A 19,323-nucleotide genomic window follows, 5' to 3' on the forward strand; every position below is an offset into this window, starting at 1 on the left:
TGATTATAATAGATTTCTGATGTTAAAATCTATAAAAGACGGTAATAGATTTCGGACATTAAAATCTATAGAAATATTCCCAGTACCTATAACTGTAGGCAAACCAAGACTAATAACGGGATGTTTTTGTATAGTATAGTTAGGATAGCATGGTGACATAGAGTATAACTGCTTGTTACATGGCGTTTTAACATTCGCCGAAATGCTTGATTGTGATTGGTCAATAGCCCCCGACAGCTGTGAATAATTTTTCGATAACCACCGGTAATTATTGTTTTTCGAAGCTGTTCGCAATCAAGCCCACTGACACACTGCATCAGTGCAGCCAATCAGACACACCTGCCGGCTGCACTGACAGCGGAGTGTGTGTGACGATGACAGCGGAGCCAGAACAGAACTGCGTCTGCATTTGATCTCGTCTTGTCGATGTAAAATGAATTAGGTATATTGTTAGTAAGTTAGCCATGTAATAAGCGGGATAATGTATAGCTATACTCGATCATTGTCGCAAAATAATTGACCTTCACTGATGTTTAAAACACCTCGGCGAGGCGCCTCGGTATTTTAAACTCTGTGTCGGTCAATTATTTTGCGACAATGACCTCGTAGCTATACATTATCCCTTACATATTGTATAGTAGTGTACATAGGACTCATTACCTTTTGTATTTTATCTTAGTACTTTTATCATGTCTACTTTATTTCTATTCTATTTTATTCTATTATTATTTGTATTTTCTTGCACAATCGAAGCGGGCATGGCCACCTTCATTTCACTATATGTCTTGTGTATGTATGTGATGAATAAACCTCTTGAATCTTGAATCTAATCTCCGCCAAACTGCCAAGGAGATTAGTGTTTAATAAACCCTCTTCCTATGGATAGGTCAGATTTATTCATCTTTATTATCATGTGTGTATTTAGCATTCAGTTCTTAAGATGCATACAAGACTTTTTTATCTGGGTTAAAGAGCCAACTCACATTTGTTTCAAACAAGCTGGATTACCCTGTGAGGAATTCGCCAGATCTCCGATCGGCTGCTGTCAGTTGTTTTGGTTTGGCACCAACTCCAGCTTCTGCTCCACACCTCCCGACTTCCACTCTCACTTGGCTCTCACCAGAATCTTGAAGCATCTGGGTCATGGCACCAATTGTTACATTTAGTTGACTTTCAATTAATATTACTTATCCTGTCTTCCTTAAGGATAGTTGAAGTAAAGTCACTTGAATGAAATCTCCTCTTGGTATAATATACGACAAACAGGTTGGTAGTCTTTTCTTAACACAGGTTTATTGGCATGAACAGCAAAATAGTTACAATTAGGTTGCTCTCAGGTTCTCTCTGTGTGAGCTGAATACCGACGAAGGAGACAGAAGAAGCCCTCTCTCCTCCAAGGTGAAATACCAAAGAAACACCAAGATTCTCTCTCTCCCTGGCATAATATACCCATTTGTTATCACCTTCTCCTTTCGTTATCTCCCTTTCTGGTGCCAAATGTTCAACACAACCTTGGTTCTCCTAGATTTGTTCCCCCTGCGAGAGACGCACGCCATCTGGATACCTATCTAGTCGAGCTAACTAAAATGTTGACTAGGCTGTTCTCAACATTTTCTCAGCTTAAGGTTCAAATGAACTTAGACCTACTGTATATAATTGTCTTAATGGCTTCATGTTCAAAGAAAACGCTACCCAAATCCTACATGGACATCTAATTTTGGAATGAAGCTCCTCAAAAACAGGAATGAAAGCCTAGTAAAGTGACTAATTCCTATGAAGGAGCAGTCGAGAGCTTTAGATAGTATCTTTAATCTTCCCACATTACAGCACAACAATCTGTACATTGTATCATACCAGTCAGCATGCTCTTTGATACTGAAGACCAACATAACAAGTCTATTCAGCCTACGAACAAACACAGCTCTGCACCATCACTGCACTGTACAGAGACTCGGTGTGCTCGTCCAGATGACCTAGACCTGGTGTGCCTGGTGCAATCTTAAATCTGGCTTTACATCCTCAAACATAAAATACAAAATGTAATATTCTTTGTTGAATCCATTGAAATCCAGCGAAATACTGCCACTAAACATGTACAGTGCAGCTACAGTTGAATTGACTCATAACAGAGTGCAGTTATAAATCCTCTACTGAATGCGTCTGGTCCAGCAACCCTAGTGCAGAACTTGACAACTAACGATATGTAATTATTATCTATACATTATGTACATACACACTGGCCTCCTGCAGTCGTTGCTATCTACAGTGCCTTCATTTCAGGCGCATATAATACATAACGATAAAATCTTAGTGCAAGCTAACTCCACATCACATATTTGTTGACAAACATGCTTCAGTTCATTGTGTTTTTTTGGTGTCAAGGGTGGTATCACTGTTGTCAGTTCAGTTAATTTAGTGCGTGCATGTCTGTGTGAAAGAGTCAGTGTGTGTGTGTGTGTGTGTGTGTGTGTGTGTTAGAGAGTGTGCTGTGACAGCAAGGTAGATTATTCATTAAAGCTACGGTAGTATCCTACTCAGGTCAATGGATTATGGTACATCTCTTTGCTCCTCCGATTGGTTGGTTGTCTGTCCTTTTGGCCCAATGAGGAAAGCTCTGGTGGGTCAGGAAATACGTTGGCTCTTTTGGTCCTTCTCTCTCGGAAGCAGAAGACCACAGGATGGGTGAGCAGATTATCAATCTCTCTCTCTCTCACTCTCTCTCTCTCTCTCTCTCTCTCTCTCTCTCTCTCTCTCTCTCTCTCTCTCTCTCTCTCTCTCTCTCTCTCTCTCTCTCTCTCTCTCTCTCTCTCTCTCTCTCTCTCTCCAGAAGCAGTGGCAGGATAAAGCTAATCAAGGCAGCAAGGAAGACTCTACATTTCAACACACATCCTTGTATCTTTACATGATGCTGTCCTAATAGGATGAGTGTCGAGACAGGGTGTGTGTGTGTGTGTGTGTGTGTGTGTGTGTGTGTGTGTGTGTGTGTGTGTGTGTGTGTGTGTGTGTGTTGAAATAAGTGCGATTTGGGCAGGTAGGGGTTCAAGAACAACAGCGTAGAACACTGCATGTTTCTAGATCACGTTCTCAAAGAGCTGCATGGAGGTCATGATGTTTTCATCCTGCAAAAGACAAGGAGATATGTTAGGTTGATCAGAGGTCTGAACCCTAACTGTGAGTTCGATTTTTGTCTTGGATTAACCCTGATGTGACCATAAGGTATCAGTCCTTCACATACAGTAATACAATAAACAAAAGATATTTCATGCGTGAATGTTTGTGCCCCAGGCAGGATGACTTTGCAGTTAGAGAATAGCCAACAATGTGCTTCCTACTGTAGGAGAAAGAAACGACTGAGAAACTACTGAGCCGAACCCCAAATGATCCAAAGCAAATAGCAAACCAGTAAACTGACAAAGTATAGGGTACCTTCTACATATATGTGGGGTATAGTGGCACCTTCTGTTTGCATGAGGGGTATTAGGGGTATTAGTGTACCTTCTACTAACGATGTGGGGTATAGGTGTACCTCTATCTGTTTGTATGTGGGGTATAGGTGTACCTCTATCTGTTTGTATGTGGGGTATAGGGGTAACTCTATCTGTTTGTATGTGGGGTATAGGGGTACCTCTATCTGTTTGTATGTGGGGTATAGGTGCAGAGGCCTACCTTCTGGCAGGTCTCGATGAACTCTTCGATTGTCACCACTCCATCTCTGTTTCTGTCCATTTTCTAAGGGGAGATGAGGAGAAAGGAGGAGAGGCTTGTGGTTCTTTGTGGTGTGCCTTACAGCAAACATTACTCTGCAAAAATCTGTTTATATTTGATTCTATAAGAGTACATTTAAAACTGTGTGTGTGTGTGTGTGTGTGTGTGTGTGTGTGTGTGTGTGTGTGTGTGTGTGTGTGTGTGTGTGTGTGTGTGTGTGTGTGTGTGTGTGTGTGTGTGTGTGTGTGTGCAGGGCCGGACCTAGCACATTTGGTGCCCTAGGCAAGCTTCACCCCTGGTGCCCCCCCCCCAAATAAATGTTATGTTAGATACTTTTTTTTAAATGTCAAAATATTGGTTGCAGATATAGAAGGGGGCGCAACAATGTCTGCCCAGCAAATAAAAAGAAACAATATTAATAATATATATATATCTTTATTTATTATTATATAATCTAATATTATTATTATAATTTCTTTTTAGATGGACGTAGTTTTTGGCGCCCCCCTCTGGCGCTCTAGGCAACCGCTTATGTCGCCTATAGGAAGATCCGCCCCTTTGTGTGTGTGTGTGTGTGTGTGTGTGTGTGTGTGTGTGTGTGTGTGTGTGTGTGTGTGTGTGTGTGTGTAATAACCTGGAAGAACTTGTCGACGTGTTCAGAAGGCGCCTCGTCTCGGACGCAGGGGAACGTGTACCTCCCCATCATGTCATAGATAGACGTCATGATCGCCAGCATCTCCTGAGACAAGAGGAGAATATTAATATTAGTATGGGAATAGATAGACGTCATGATCGCCAGCATCTCCTGAGACAAGAGGAGAATATTAATATTAGTATGGTAATAGATAGACGTCATGATCGCCAGCATCTCCTGACAGAAGAGGAGAATATTAATATTAGTATGGGAATAGATAGACGTCATGATCGCCAGCATCTCCTGAGACAAGAGGAGAATATTAATATTAGTATGGGAATAGATAGACGTCATGATCGCCAGCATCTCCTGAGACAAGAGGAGAATATTAATATTAGTATGGTAATAGATAGACGTCATGATCGCCAGCATCTCCTGAGACAAGAGGAGAATATTAATATTAGTATGGTAATAGATAGACGTCATGATCGCCAGCATCTCCTGACAGAAGAGGAGAATATTAATATTAGTATGGGAATAGATAGACGTCATGATCGCCAGCATCTCCTGAGACAAGAGGAGAATATTAATATTAGTATGGGAATAGATAGACGTCATGATCGCCAGCATCTCCTGAGACAAGAGGAGAATATTAATATTAGTATGGTAATAGATAGACGTCATGATCGCCAGCATCTCCTGAGACAAGAGGAGAATATTAATATTAGTATGGTAATAGATAGACGTCATGATCGCCAGCATCTCCTGAGACAAGAGGAGAATATTAATATTAGTATGGTAATAGATAGACGTCATGATCGCCAGCATCTCCTGACAGAAGAGGAGAATATTAATATTAGTATGGTAATAGATAGACGTCATGATCGCCAGCATCTCCTGAGACAAGAGGAGAATATTAATATTAGTATGGTAATAGATAGACGTCATTATCGCTAGCATCTCCTGACAGAAGAGGAGAATATTAATATTAGTATGGTAATAGATAGACGTCATTATCGCTAGCATCTCCTGACAGAAGAGGAGAATATTAATATTAGTATGGTAATAGATAGACGTCATGATCGCTAGCATCTCCTGACAGAAGAGGAGAATATTAATATTAGTATGGTAATAGATAGACGTCATGATCGCTAGCATCTCCTGACAGAAGAGGAGCATATTAATATTAGTATGGTAATAGATAGACGTCATTATCGCCAGCATCTCCTGACAGAAGAGGAGAGCGTGTGAACACACACACACAGAGAAGTCATAGTCCACCTACAACCAAAGACATCCATACATACATCTTTTGTGTATCTGGGAAACTGGTTTTGAATGTTTACAGAAGTAAATGAGTATGTCAGTAAGTATGGTAATATTAGTATGGTAATGGTAATATTAGTATAGCAAGGTTAATATTAGTATAGCAATGGTAATATTAGTATAGTAATAGAAATATTAGTATAGTAATGTTAGGGGTGTAAAGGTACACGTATCCGTACCGAACCGAACCGTTTCAGTGTGTACGTAACCTTACCGTACCGGACGGCTGTGTAGTGTACCGAACGAATACAACGGTATGTTAACCACTAACGACCGCCCACGGGGGCTGTTTTTTTTTCACAATCTAATATATATATATTTTTTTTATTATTTCTTTATAAGTTGATTATTCATTTCAATATAGAATATTCGTTGACAGCCCTACAAGTACAATTAGTTACTGCACACTACATCACCCATGAGTGGAACATGGAAAGCCAAACTTTCCCCCACTGTACCGAAAACACGTACCGAACCTTGACTTCAAAACCGAGGTACGTACCGTACCATGGTTTTTGTGTACCGTTACACCCTACTAATGTAATATTAGTATAGTAATATTAGTATTGTAATGATAATATTAGTGTGGTAATAGTAATATTAATATGGTAATGGTAATATTAGTACAGTAATGGTAGTATTAGTATGGTAATGGTAATATTAATATAGTAAGGGTATACATTATTAGTATAGTAATGGTAATATTAGTATGGTAATGGTAATATTAGTACCATAATGGTAGTATTAGTACAGTAATGGTAATATTAGTATGGTAATGGTAATATTAGTATAGTAATAGAAATATTAGTATAGTAATGTAATATTAGTATAGTAATAGAAATATTAGTATAGTAATGTAATATTAGTATATTAATGGTAATATTAGTATTGTAATGATAATATTAGTGTGGTAATAGTAATATTAGTATGGTAATGGTAATATTAGTACAGTAATGGTAGTATTAGTATGGTTATGGTAATATTAATATAGTAAGGGTATACATTATTAGTATAGTAATGGTAATATTAGTATGGTAATGGTAATATTAGTACGGTAATGGTAATATTAGTATAGTAATGTAATATTAGTATAGTAATGGTAATATTAGTATTGTAATGGTAATATTAGTCTGGTAATAGTAATATTAGTATGGTAATGGTAATATTAGTATGGTAATCAAGCTAAATGAGGATAAGACAGAAGTTCTCATATAGTGGGGTCTAGTGAGCAGAGAGAATCGATAATAAGTATACTGGGTAACCTGAATGTAGAAAATAACACTGCAGTAAAGAACCTGGGGGTTATTATTGATTCTGAATTGAATTTTAATACACACATTAATCATGTCACGTAGATTGCCTTCTTTCATTTTAGAAATATTGCACAAATTAGATACGAAATTACCTACCTGGGTTCCATCCTAGAGGCAAATCTTTCCTGTGACAAAATGGCATCCAATGTAATAAAAAAAGTCAACCAACGAACTCGATTCTTGTACCGGATCTCCTCTCTGGTAAACAAGAATACGCTGAAGACTCTGGCAGGAGCACTCATTCAAGGGTACTACGACTATGCTTGCACCTCATGGTACAAAAGCACCTCAAAGGCGCTAAAAACGAGATTACAAACATCACAAAACAAACTGGTCAGACTACTACTTGACCTTACCCCCAGAACCCACCTCACCCCTGCCCACTTTGACAACCTAGGATGGCTTAGAGTAGACGATAGAGTACAGCAACTTGCAATGGGCCTGGTCTACAAGATACACTATACGACTAAGGTACCCATGTACATGTCGAAATACTTCCCAAAGGTCAGTGAATACCACAACCACTACACCAGAGGAAGCTCAACAAATCATGTTAACCCAGTGTTCGGCTCAAACAAGGGACTAAACACGTTTCGCAATTATGCCACATCAATGTGGAACGCCCTACCCAAAGCTGTAAAGGAATGTGAATCCCTACCCACATTCAAAACCGCTCTTAAAGAGCACCTACGGGAGGCTGCAATTCGAAACTGGCCACCGTAAATGCCCAAACCCCCCACCGCCTCCTAATAGACAGTCCGCATGTATATATTCTCTCCCCGCCGTATGTATATTTCTCTCCCACCCACCCACCCCCTCCAAATGTACAGTCTCCTCCCCACCGTATGTATATTTCTCTCCCACCCACCCACCCCCTCCTAATGTACAGTCCCCTCCCCATCATATGTATATACTCTGTCAGGATCTATGGGTAACAGTGCTGTATATTTGAATACCGTTTATGTCACAAATGTATCAGTACTAAATACCTGTATGTCCCTATGCCATAAATGTCATGTATGTTGTGTATGTCATAAATGTCGATATGAATTGAAAATGGGGGACCCTGATGTAAACAAGTCAAACGTCTTTCTCTGGTCTGCATCCCCTTCACAATTGTGTGTATTGAGCCGTACTGTATTGTACCCATTCTGCAATCTGTTAAATAAAGTTTTCATTCATTCATTCATTCAGTCATTCATTCATTCATTCATTCATTCATTCATTCACAATTAGGTTAAAATACGTATTCGATAAATAACATGTAACTTGTAAGACATAGTAAAATATGGGATTTAGTTCGTATTGAAGATAAAGGAAAATTGTTTAAAGCAAGCATAATATTGATTATGTACATTTGTATGTTTCATAAAGCAAGCATATTATTGATTATGTACATTTTTGTATGTTTCAGTTTTACCCTTCCTTGCAACATCATTAAACCTGTGGACAAGGATTCAAGTGTCTTCAGAGTCGTGGTGTCAAGAGGGCGTTTATCTGGCTGTCAATTTATATAACTGGAACATATAGTGAGGGCAGCACAGTAAAACCAAGGCTTTCTAACCGGCAAGATAACAACGTCGTCACACTCAGCCAATGGACGACTGGCAGAGACATATTTAACAACAGATTCACCACCAGACGTTGCCATGGCAGAGGGCGCAGCTTCGTTAAAGACACGTTCCCGAGGCGGTTAGGTGGCCGAGCGGAGATTGCGTTCGTCACCAACCCCGGAGCTGTGAGCTGGATTCGCCTGTTCGAATCTAGCTCACAGCTCCGGGGTTGTCACCAGCTTGGCTGGCCGTCTGCATTAATACAATTGGCTGTATTAGAGGGTGGGAGAAGCTGGCGGGGTGGGTCCGGGTCGTTGTAAACAGCGACTCCTACAGTTCGGTCGGGGCGCCTGCTAAGCGCGGATAGGACTTGAGGGGGATAGTGTGATCCTCCCACACGCTACGCCCTCTCGATGAGAATCCGCGCTGCCAGGTGAAAAGAAGCGGTGATTGGCTGGACGTGTGTCGGAGGAAGCACGTGGTAGCCTCCACTCTCCCAGATGATCTGACTGTGGGGGGTAAGTGCGCAGCGACCAGGAAGGGACTGGGAATTGGCATACGACTAACATTGGGATGGGAGAAAAATCGGAGGAAAATGGAGGGGGAAAAAGATTAAAAAAAAAAAAAAAAAAAAAAAAAAACACGTTCCCGTGCCTCATGTACATCAAGATCTAATGCATCTTCAACTGGGTCTGCTGCAGCCAGGGCAAGAGCAAGGGCAGAAGCAGCAAAAGCATGTCTTTCCTTTGCTGAAGAGGAAGCTAGTCTAAAGCTAGAAAAAGCTAGATTGGAAGCATCTATGGACATACTTAATTGTAAGAAAGAGGCAGCTGCAGCTGTTGCCAAAGCAGAAGCACTCGAAGCTGCTAGTGATGTACATAGTGAAAAACACAGCTGCAATTTACCGATCAATTCTGTCCCCTTGGAAGCCACACAACGCACCGAACAATATGTTATGGACCAATCCAAAAGAAGAGAGACAGAACTTCAGCAACGAGATAATGGTGTCCCTGAAGAAACAGAGCCACCCCCCAGCTACGGCATTTCACCTACACCTTTCAGACCCGAAGCCAAACCTTTCTTTCCACACCAATCCAATACGGTCTCCCAATCACCTTACCATACTTCACAGCAGCCTAGCAAACAACGGGTTCATGAGCCACGTGAAATTAGGTTCTGGAAGGACCATGCTCAACATTCCACATCTCAAATTGAATAGTCATCCTACTCCCCATCCCACATCTCCAAACCCCAATAATGACTTTGTAAGATACCTTGCTCGACGTGAGCTTGTGGCTACAGGCTTACTCCAATTTAATGACAAGCCTCAGAACTACAGAGCCTGGAAACGCTCATTTCAGTCTGTAACCAGTGGTTTAGACCTGACGGCATGCGAGGAGATGGATCTTCTGCTGAAGTGGCTTGGCAAAGAGTCTGCAGAACATGTCGAACAGATACGAGCAATATGCATGAACCGTCCTGAAACAGGATTGACAATGATATGGGACAGGTTAGAGCAAACCTATGGCTCAACAGAAGTGATCGAAGACGCTCTGTTCAAACGACTTGACACCTTTCCTTTTTTTTTTATTATATTATTTAATTTGTCTTTGTTAATTTTGTATTTGGTATTATTTATTTTAATTTAATTGTATCATTGTAAGTAGCAATTGTTATTATTGTCTGTAATTTAACCTTTTCTTTTGTTGCATGTTATGTATGTAACCCTACCTGTTGATCCGTGGGGTGGGTTTGGGGGTGGGATGGGTGGGGTAGATTATACAAAAAAAAAAAAGGAAAAAAAAGGGTGAATGAATAATTCTGACTTTGTTATTGTACAAACTTGCTTCACCAATAAAAACTTTTGCTTTAAAAAAAAAAAAAAACCTATGGCTCAACAGAAGTGATCGAAGACGCTCTGTTCAAACGACTTGACACCTTTCCAAAAATAACAAATCGAGATCCATATAAATTAACAAAGTTGAGTGACCTACTAATGGAACTACTGTCAGCCAAGGATGAAGGAGACTAGCCGGGCCTCTCTTTCCTCGACACGGCAAGAGGTGTCAACCCAATAGTGCAGAAGCTCTCATTTCGTCTGCAGGAAAAGTGAGCATCTGCTGGTGCTTCCTTCAAACATGTTTCCTATCCTCCATTTGACTTCTTTGTAGACTTTGTTAGCCAGGAAGCTAGCATTGTGAACGATCCAAGCTTCAACTTCATCTCTCATGCAGACACGGCTCCGAGGAGCATCTCTCATGCAGACACGGCTCCGAGGAGCATCTCTCATGCAGACACGGCTCCGAGGAGCATCTCTCATGCAGACACGGCTCCGAGGACTGAGAAGACATTTTGGAAGCCAAACAAACAGCGAGAAGTCTCTGTCCACAAAACAGAGATATTTGCCAGAGCAAGCTCTGATCCCGGCGAGAGGCAGACAAAATCTGATGACTGCGATAAACTGTGTCCCATTCATAGAAAACCACACCCTCGGGCGGTCAGGTGGCGTAGCGGAGATTGCGCTCGTCACCAATGCAAGAGGCTGCAGTCTCGACTCCCGGAGTCAGCATTGCCTTGGCTTGGGCTGATCGCTATACTAACTCGTTTGGCTGGGTTAGAGGGAGGGAAGCCGTGGCTGGGAAACTGGCATTGTGGACAGCGACGCCTATAGATCAGGTCTGGGCGCTTGCTCAGCGGAGGCAGGACTTGAGGAAGGCAGCGTGACCTCCCACGCATTACACTTCACCAATGAGGGCCCTTGCTGCCAGGTGAGAAGAGAGCCACTGGCTGTCACCGCACGTGTCGGAGGAAGTGTGCGGATACTTCAGGGTTCCCTTGTACCGACCAGTAGGAGAACATGCGCACAGCAACCAGGTAGGGGAGGGGGGGGGGAATTGGCACAACGACTAAATTGGGACGGGGAGAAAAACCACATCCTCTACTTAACACTTTCCCGGCCACTTGGATGCGTCTAATATCACTCTAGACGGCCAGCATATCAAAACAGACTTGCATAGTTCGTGAGGCTGTTTGTAAAGCTATATCTATACTTTATAGTATTGCTATCTGTCCATTCTCATTGTCAATTGAGACCATAAACCGTCCCTTCAAAATGGCTTAAAGAAATCATTTTTTCGGGCGGCTATGTGGCGTAGTGGGCAAGGCGCTCGCCACGAATGCAGAGACGCTGGGCTCGCTGTTCGAGCCCAGCGCTCCACATTGCTTTCAGTTTAGCTGGTCGTTCATACTAATACACATTGGCCATATTAGGGGGTGGGAAACTGATGGGTGGGGATCGGGCGTTGTGGACAGCGACTCCTACAGGTCGGTTGGTGCGCCTGCGCAGTAGAATCAGGATGTGTCGGGGGCAGCGTGAGCCTCCCACGCGTTACTCCTCGCCACTGAGAGATCGAGCTGCGCAGGTGAAAAGATGCGACTGCTGTTACCTCAAGTACCGGAGGGGACTTGTGCTATGTATGACTTAGTCCACATTGCAGCCGGCTTGTGGGAGGCAAGAAACAGCGTTCGTGACAGGGGAGGGTTGAATTGGATGATATGAAATTGGGATGGGAGAAAATATAGAAAAATGGGAGAAAAAGTGGATAAAAAAAAAAAAAAAAAATCATCAATACGTTCTCATTTTATAGCATCTTGAATATAAGGGATTCCGGCTAGGATATTTCCTGGAAGGCTGGATAAAGGGCTAATAGCTACTAACGTTATATCCAATGGCATTTCGGTTATACAGAAGCTACAGTTAAAACTCAAAGTGCATATGATCCGTACGATCCTCAACCATGAATGCATGAAAGGGGGGGGGGCGGGGGACGTCGTTTCTGATTATTGATTACCAATAACTGTGTTAGCCTCAGTAGCCACATTCATTGATCGGCTGGTTGAGTATGATAACAAGGCCTGATCAGCGTGTAATTTACGTGAAAAAGATCTTACCGTGCGCCGGTTGGATCCCCCAGAGCATTTCCCAGTTATCGATCGCCATCTGGTAGATCGATATGTCCATTGGCTGATGATAAATTCCTTTACTGCATAGTGAAATCCGCGTCCCAAAACGTATTCCGTGCAACAGGCTATAGGGATCGCTTCAGGTTAGTAGAAAACTACATTGGAAATCCAGAAAAAACAAGACAACTTCTGCCACAGGGAACACTGCATTATCGAGATAGCGCCCCTAAGAGGATCTGGCCGGTAATGCACTTTTTCGAATTCAAAGAGTAGGGTACATCTGTAGTGCTCCTCGGCGACCTTGAATAGGTTATTAAAATGGAATAAAAGCCAAAACAACCGGTGGATTCGAAACATGGATTTATCCGTGGCCCGTCCCGAATGTGTTAAATGCTGTGCATTCCGTGAAAAATCCATTGAAGACCGCAAGAAATTTTTTATGGAGAATCGCGTGTGCTTCAAATGTTGTTCTTCGTCATCACATATCGCAAGGAACTGTAAAGTCCAAGTTCAATGTTCAGAATGTAAAAGTGAAAGACACAACACAGCTCTTCACCCTGGACCTGCACCCTGGGCAGAAGAGGCGGACCCTGCTACTGAGTACGGCGGGGAGAAGGAGGAACCTTCACCCAAAGCTCATGTTACCACCAAATGCACAGAAGTCTGCGGTGGAGATCTGACAGACCGGTCCTGTTCGAAAATATGCCTTGTAAAGGTATATCCAGCTGGCCACAGAGACAAAGCACTGGAACTGTATGCGATTTTGGATGAGCAAAGCAACGGGTCACTAGTTCGTTCACAGTTCTTTGAAGTGTTCAGTGACCAAAGTCCAAGGGCTCCTTACACATTGAGAACATGTGCTGGAGTAAAAGAATCCGCAGGAAGAAGAGCCAGTGGCTATGAAGTAGAATCTCTTAATGGAACTGTCCGTATTCCATTACCAAGCCTCATAGAATGTAATGACATTCCTAATAACAGAGATGAGATTCCAACCCCTAATGCAGCTCGCCATCACACACACCTAAAGTCAGTGGCGCACCTCATTCCAGACATCAACCCACGAGCCCCCATCGTGCTTCTCTTAGGTCAGGATGTTATCAGAGTCCATAAAGTCCGCAAACAGGTGAACAGTCCTCACAACCTACCCTACGCACAGAAGTTGGATCTGGGCTGGGTCATCGTAGGAAATGTATGTCTAGGTAGCGTCCACAAACCTCAGACAGTCGCCAGCTTCTACACCAACACCACAGAGTTCAAACGCCCCACTCTCTTTGAACCATGCCCTAACGTGTTCCATGTTAAGGAACGTTACAGTGATGCCCAGGTCACCGACCACCCTCCAACACATCCTGAGGAGGAAACTACCTGTGATGCTGACCACCTAGGATGTACAGTGTTTTGGCGGAGTAAATATGACAACCAGGTGGGTCCTTCAATTCAGGATGCCTCCTTTATGAAGATAATGGATGAAGGACTACGGAAAGACCTAAACAACAGTTGGGAGGCACCTCTACCCTTCAAGAGTCCACGTCAATGGCTTCCTAACAACAGGCCCCATGCAATGAAGCGCCTCATGTCTCTCAAGCGCAACCTTAAGAAGCCTGAAATGCGAGACCACTACCTCAGCTTCATGGACAACATGTTCAACAATGGTCATGCTGAGCTAGCCCCTCCTCTCAGCGAGGAAGAGGAACGATGGTACTTGCCAACATTCGGTGTGTACCATCCGAAGAAACCCAAGAAAATCAGAGTTGTGTTCGATTCCAGTTCCCAATACAACGGCGTGTCACTGAACGATGTGCTGTTAACTGGGCCTGACCTGAACAACACACTGCTTGTAGTACTGATACGCTTCAGGAAAGAAGCAATTGCCTTTACAGCGGACATATAACAGATGTTCTATTGTTTTTCGGTAAGAGAAGAAGACCGGAACTTCCTACGTTTCCTTTGGTTCCAAGACAATGACCTCTCGAAAGACATTGTGGATTATCGCATGACAGTCCACGTCTTTGGCAATAGGCCCTCACCTGCAGTGGCTATTCATGGCCTACACCAGTCTGTCCAGGTCGGCGAGTCCCACGTCGACCCCGACGTCAAGAACTTCGTGATGCGGGACTTTAATTAGATGATGGTCTGAAGTCCCTGCCTACAGTTGAAGTGGCTGTGAACCTGTTAAAAAAGACACAGGACACTCTCGCCAAATCAAACCTGAGGCTGCATAAGATTGCAGCAAACAACAAAGATGTCATGGAAGCTTTTCCATCCAGATATCATGCAAGTGACCTTAAAGACCTGGACCTTGAGGCAGACACACTGCCAATACAACGCAGTCTGGGATTGAATTGGAATCTCCAAACAGACTGTTTCCACTTCAGTGTCTCTGATGAGATCAAACCGTACACACGACGAGGGGTCTTATCCACCATCAACAGCAAAACTGTGAAGACTTACCTGTCAGACCAAGACTGTACATGGACCTTTAATCCTCCACATGCTTCCCATTGGGGTGGAACATGGGAAAGGATGATCGGGCTTGCAAGGAGAATTCTAGACTCGATGTTCCTCCAGCTGAAAGACAAACTTACCCATGAAGTGCTGGTGACCTTCATGGCAGAAATAGCAGCCATTATCAACGCCAGACCTCTTGTTCCTGTGACACTTGACCCTGATGATTCATTCATACTCTCACCAGCTGCTCTTCTCACTCAAAAGGTGAATGTTCTTCCTGCTCCTGCAGGCGAGTTTGGAGTTTCAGACCTCTACAAACGCCAGTGGCGGCAAGTTCAGCATCTTTCCAATACCTTCTGGGACAGATGGCGGAAGCAATTGCTCCCGTCACTGCAGGCACGCAAGAAGTGGCAGTCCACTCATCCTAACGTCAAGTCAGGAAGCGTTGTTCTCCTCAAGAACAACCAAGTACCAAGAAATGAATGGCCTCTCGGAGTAATAACTCAGACCTTCCTTAGCAAAGATGGGAAGGTGCGTCAAGTTGAGGTGAAGATCGTTAAACCTGGAGGGTCAACACTTTCTGAGGCCTGCTACAGAGATAGTGCTTCTTCTCCCTCCGGATACTTAAGAAGATGAGGTGTCATGGACTTGTTGGGTTGTTACAACTAAGTTAACTAGTCTACTTTAAGTTCAAGTAGAAGTCTTGTTTATCATTTTTCTAAGTAATATATTGTGTTTCTGCATTTCTGTCATGGTCACTTTAAGAATCACAGGATGTAACAGGAAGTGAGGTAATTTCAGTGACAGGTAGCGTTCGGTAAACAGGAAGTGAATGAATCTCACGGAGAATCAGGAAGTGAAATGAATCTCATGGAGAAATACGTTTTATTGTTCTTCTGAGCTCTTTCTTTTATTCTTTATTCTTTATTATTATTATTTAATTTTTTCTTTGTTTAACTGTGGATTGTGAGTTTCTGTATAATGGTATAAATTATTATTGGTATAAATTAGGTTGTACGCCGACCATTAAGAAAATACTTTTTTAGTTTAGGAATAAGGGGCAGGTAACTATAAGATTTATTCTTCTTCCTGCTCCTTTTGTCCATGGAATGTTATTTATGATTGTGTAATGAAGAAACTCTGATTGTATGATTCCATGTGGCAAATAAAACTCTGAATCTGAATCTGAGCTAATCCAGTGACATCTACCGACATCTTATGCCCTTTGGTAGCATCTTGGGTATGTTTTTGTTCTTCACAGTGCTATGTGTGATTGCAGATCATTATTTAGGAAAATATGAAAACGTTTTGTGTAATTAGGTCTGTTGAGTAGTATTACTGATGATGAGCACACTGTCATTAGTCCCACACTGTCATTAGTCCATTCCAGAATAAAAACTAGACATAAATGCATGTACATTTGATAGGCTATTGTACATATTAAAAAGGATGCAATATGTTACAATTAGGTAAAAATACGTATTCGATAAATAACATGTAACTTGTAAGACATAGTAAAATATGGGATTTAGTTGGTATTGAAGATAAGGGAAAATTGTTTAAAGCAAGCATAATATTGATTATGTACATTTTGTATGTTTCATAAAGCAAGCATATTATTGATTATGTACATTTTTGTATGTTTCAGTTTTACCCTTCCTTGCAACATCATTAAACCTGTGGACAAGGATTCAAGTGTCTTCAGATTCGTGGTGTCAAGAGGGCGTTTATCTGGCTGTCAATTTATATAACTGGAACATATAGTGAGGGCAGCACAATATTGGTATACAGTATTATACAATATTTTAATATATTATTATTCTATGTTACACTGCTATATACTATATTACTATACTCCTACTAACCTATACTGTAATGCTATGCTATATCATCCTGTTATGCTAAACTGCAATATTATACTAAACTGTGCTATACTATATTTATCTTTTCTTTGTACAACCTTTTGAAGTGAAATATATTAGTAGAACTCTTTTCATCATTCTGCAAAGAGTTCCATAGTTTGATACCTATAACTGAGGTGCACCTTTGTTTTAAGGTGGTTCGTGCAAATTGGTGCTTAAAATTGAATTTCCTTCTGCTGTCATCTGGACAGGGAACAAACAACCTCTGTATATTTGCTGGTAATACTCTGCATTTTGCTCTAAACAAAACTAATAAAGTCTGTATTTCAGCTAACTTTAAGTTTCAATAGTCTGGATTTAATAAATAATTCATGTTCTCTTGAATCTACTTTGTGAACTATTCTTACTGCTCTCTTCTGTAATATAAATAATGGCTTTATGTTACTTCCATACGTGTTACCCCACACGTCCACACAGTAACTAAAATATGGTAGGATGAGTGAACAATATAATATTTGCATATAATTATAATCAAGCACATTCTTTGCCTTGTTCAAAACAAAAACACTCTTGGCTACCTTCTTTTTTATGTACATTATGTGAGGCTTCCATGTCAATTTCTCATCCAACATAACACCCAAACATTTTAACTCGGATACTCTTTCAATATTAACTCCGTCTATACATAATGCCACATTGTCCTCCTTCTTTCGATTAGTAAATATCATAAATTAATTTAATTTAGGGATAACTTATTGTTATCAAACCATATGTTGAGTTTACACATTTCATTTACAATGTCATCTGCAAATTTTTTACGGTATTTTCCTGAACTGAAGAAATTTGTATCGTCAGCAAATAAAACAAATTGCAATATGTTTGACACTTCACATATATCATTAATAATTAGGGCGGCTGAGTGGCGCAGTGGGGAAGGCACTCGCCACTAACGCAGGATATGCTGGTATCGAGCCCAGCTCTCGGCGTTGCTACCAGCTTGGCCGGCCGTCATACTAACACAATTGGCAGTGTTAGAGGGTGGGAAAGCCGGTGGGTGGGGATTGGATGTTGTGGACAGCGACTCCTACAGGTCGGTTGGGTGACGCCGGTACGGCGGAAACAGGAAGTATCGGGGCAGCGTGAGCCTCCCACGTGTTACTCCTCGCCACTGAGAGTTCGAGCTGTTGCGGTGAAAAGATGCGACAGGCTGCCTCGTCGTGTACCGGAGGGGACACGTGATGCAAGGCTTCTATCCTCACTACAGCCGACCAGTGGGAGGCATAGTCTAGCAACGTTCAAGACAGGGGAGGGAAGAATTGGAAACACGAAATTGGGATGGGAGAAAAAAAATGTAAATGGGGAGATAGTGGAAAAAAATTTAACATAATAAGTAATATACAAAATTAAATTAAAATATATTACGGTAATGGTAGTATTAGTACAGTAATGGTAATATTAGTATGGTAATGGTAATATTAGTATAGTAATGGTAATATCAGTATGGTAATGGTAATATTAGTACAGTAATGGTAGTATTACTGTAGTATGGTATAGTATTAGTATGGTCAAAACATTGGTCTAAACCAGGGGTTCCCAAACTTTTTCAGCTCGAGACCCAAAAGAGAAATTTGGTGTTTCCCCGGGACCCAAACTTACAAAAATACATCATGAATTGCCATAACATGGGCGGCTGGGTAGCGCAGCGGATTAAGCGCCTGCCTACCACCGCAGAGATACTGGTATCGAATCCAGCTGTCAACGGTACCTCCGGCTTGGTCGGTCGTTCATACTAACACAATTGGCAGTGTTAGAGGGTGGGAAGACGGTGGGGTGTGTATCCTGGTCATTGTAAACAGCGACTCCTACAGGTCGGGGCACCTGCTCAGCGAGGAAGGGAACTGGGAAAGTAGTGTGAGCCTCCCACGTGTTACGCTCACCCAGTGAGAGTCCTCGCTGTCAGGTGAAAAGAAGCGGCTGGCTGACTCCACATGTATCGGAGGGGACATGTGATAGTATCTGTCAACCCTCCCTAGACCGGCAAGTCGGGGGCAAATGCGTGCAACGACCAGGAAGGGAGGGAAGGGAATAGACCTGTCTCAAACCCTGCCCCTTTTCTTGATCCTCCAATCACAGCTGTCGCTTACCTCTGAAGTCAGAGGTAAGCGACAGCTGTGATTGGAGGATCAAGAAAAGAGGGCAGGGTTTTGAGACAGGTCCATTGGCATAACGACTAAATTGGCATGGGAGAAAAATACAGAAAAAAGGGGGAGAAAAAAGTAGAAAAAAAAATGAATTGCCATAACATACATTTATAAACTACTGATAAAGAACACAACAAACCATGCATTTCAAATGTATATGCAATGTATTTATTTAATTATAAAATTACATCACAGCAATAATCAGAGTGTAATGTTAAGTTGCTCACCACCTCATAACATATGTACATACAATTTTGTAACACTTTTAAATGAACAAACATGTTCTACTCTCCTTTCTATTTCTCACCCCTTTTTCAA

At 42.0% G+C, this 19,323-nt stretch overlaps 1 protein-coding gene across 1 annotated transcript in view; it reads right to left on the minus strand.

The window, feature by feature from the left end:
* Positions 1 to 2,845: 2,845 nt before the first annotated feature.
* The window catches only part of kcnip3a (Kv channel interacting protein 3a, calsenilin), a 35,016-nt gene continuing 18,538 nt past the window's right edge, over positions 2,846 to 19,323 (minus strand). The window contains exons 5-7 of the mRNA XM_084324380.1: positions 4,340 to 4,444; positions 3,667 to 3,729; positions 2,846 to 3,119 (exon numbers count right to left, since the gene is read on the minus strand). Of these exons, the coding sequence (XP_084180506.1) occupies positions 3,072 to 3,119; positions 3,667 to 3,729; positions 4,340 to 4,444 (216 nt within the window). The 3' untranslated portion in view covers positions 2,846 to 3,071. The remainder of the gene's footprint in view (positions 3,120 to 3,666; positions 3,730 to 4,339; positions 4,445 to 19,323) is intronic.

This window comes from Notolepis coatsorum (genome assembly GCF_963971535.1).
Source record: "Notolepis coatsorum genome assembly, chromosome: 1".
Classification (NCBI taxonomy): domain Eukaryota; kingdom Metazoa; phylum Chordata; class Actinopteri; order Aulopiformes; family Paralepididae; genus Notolepis; species Notolepis coatsorum.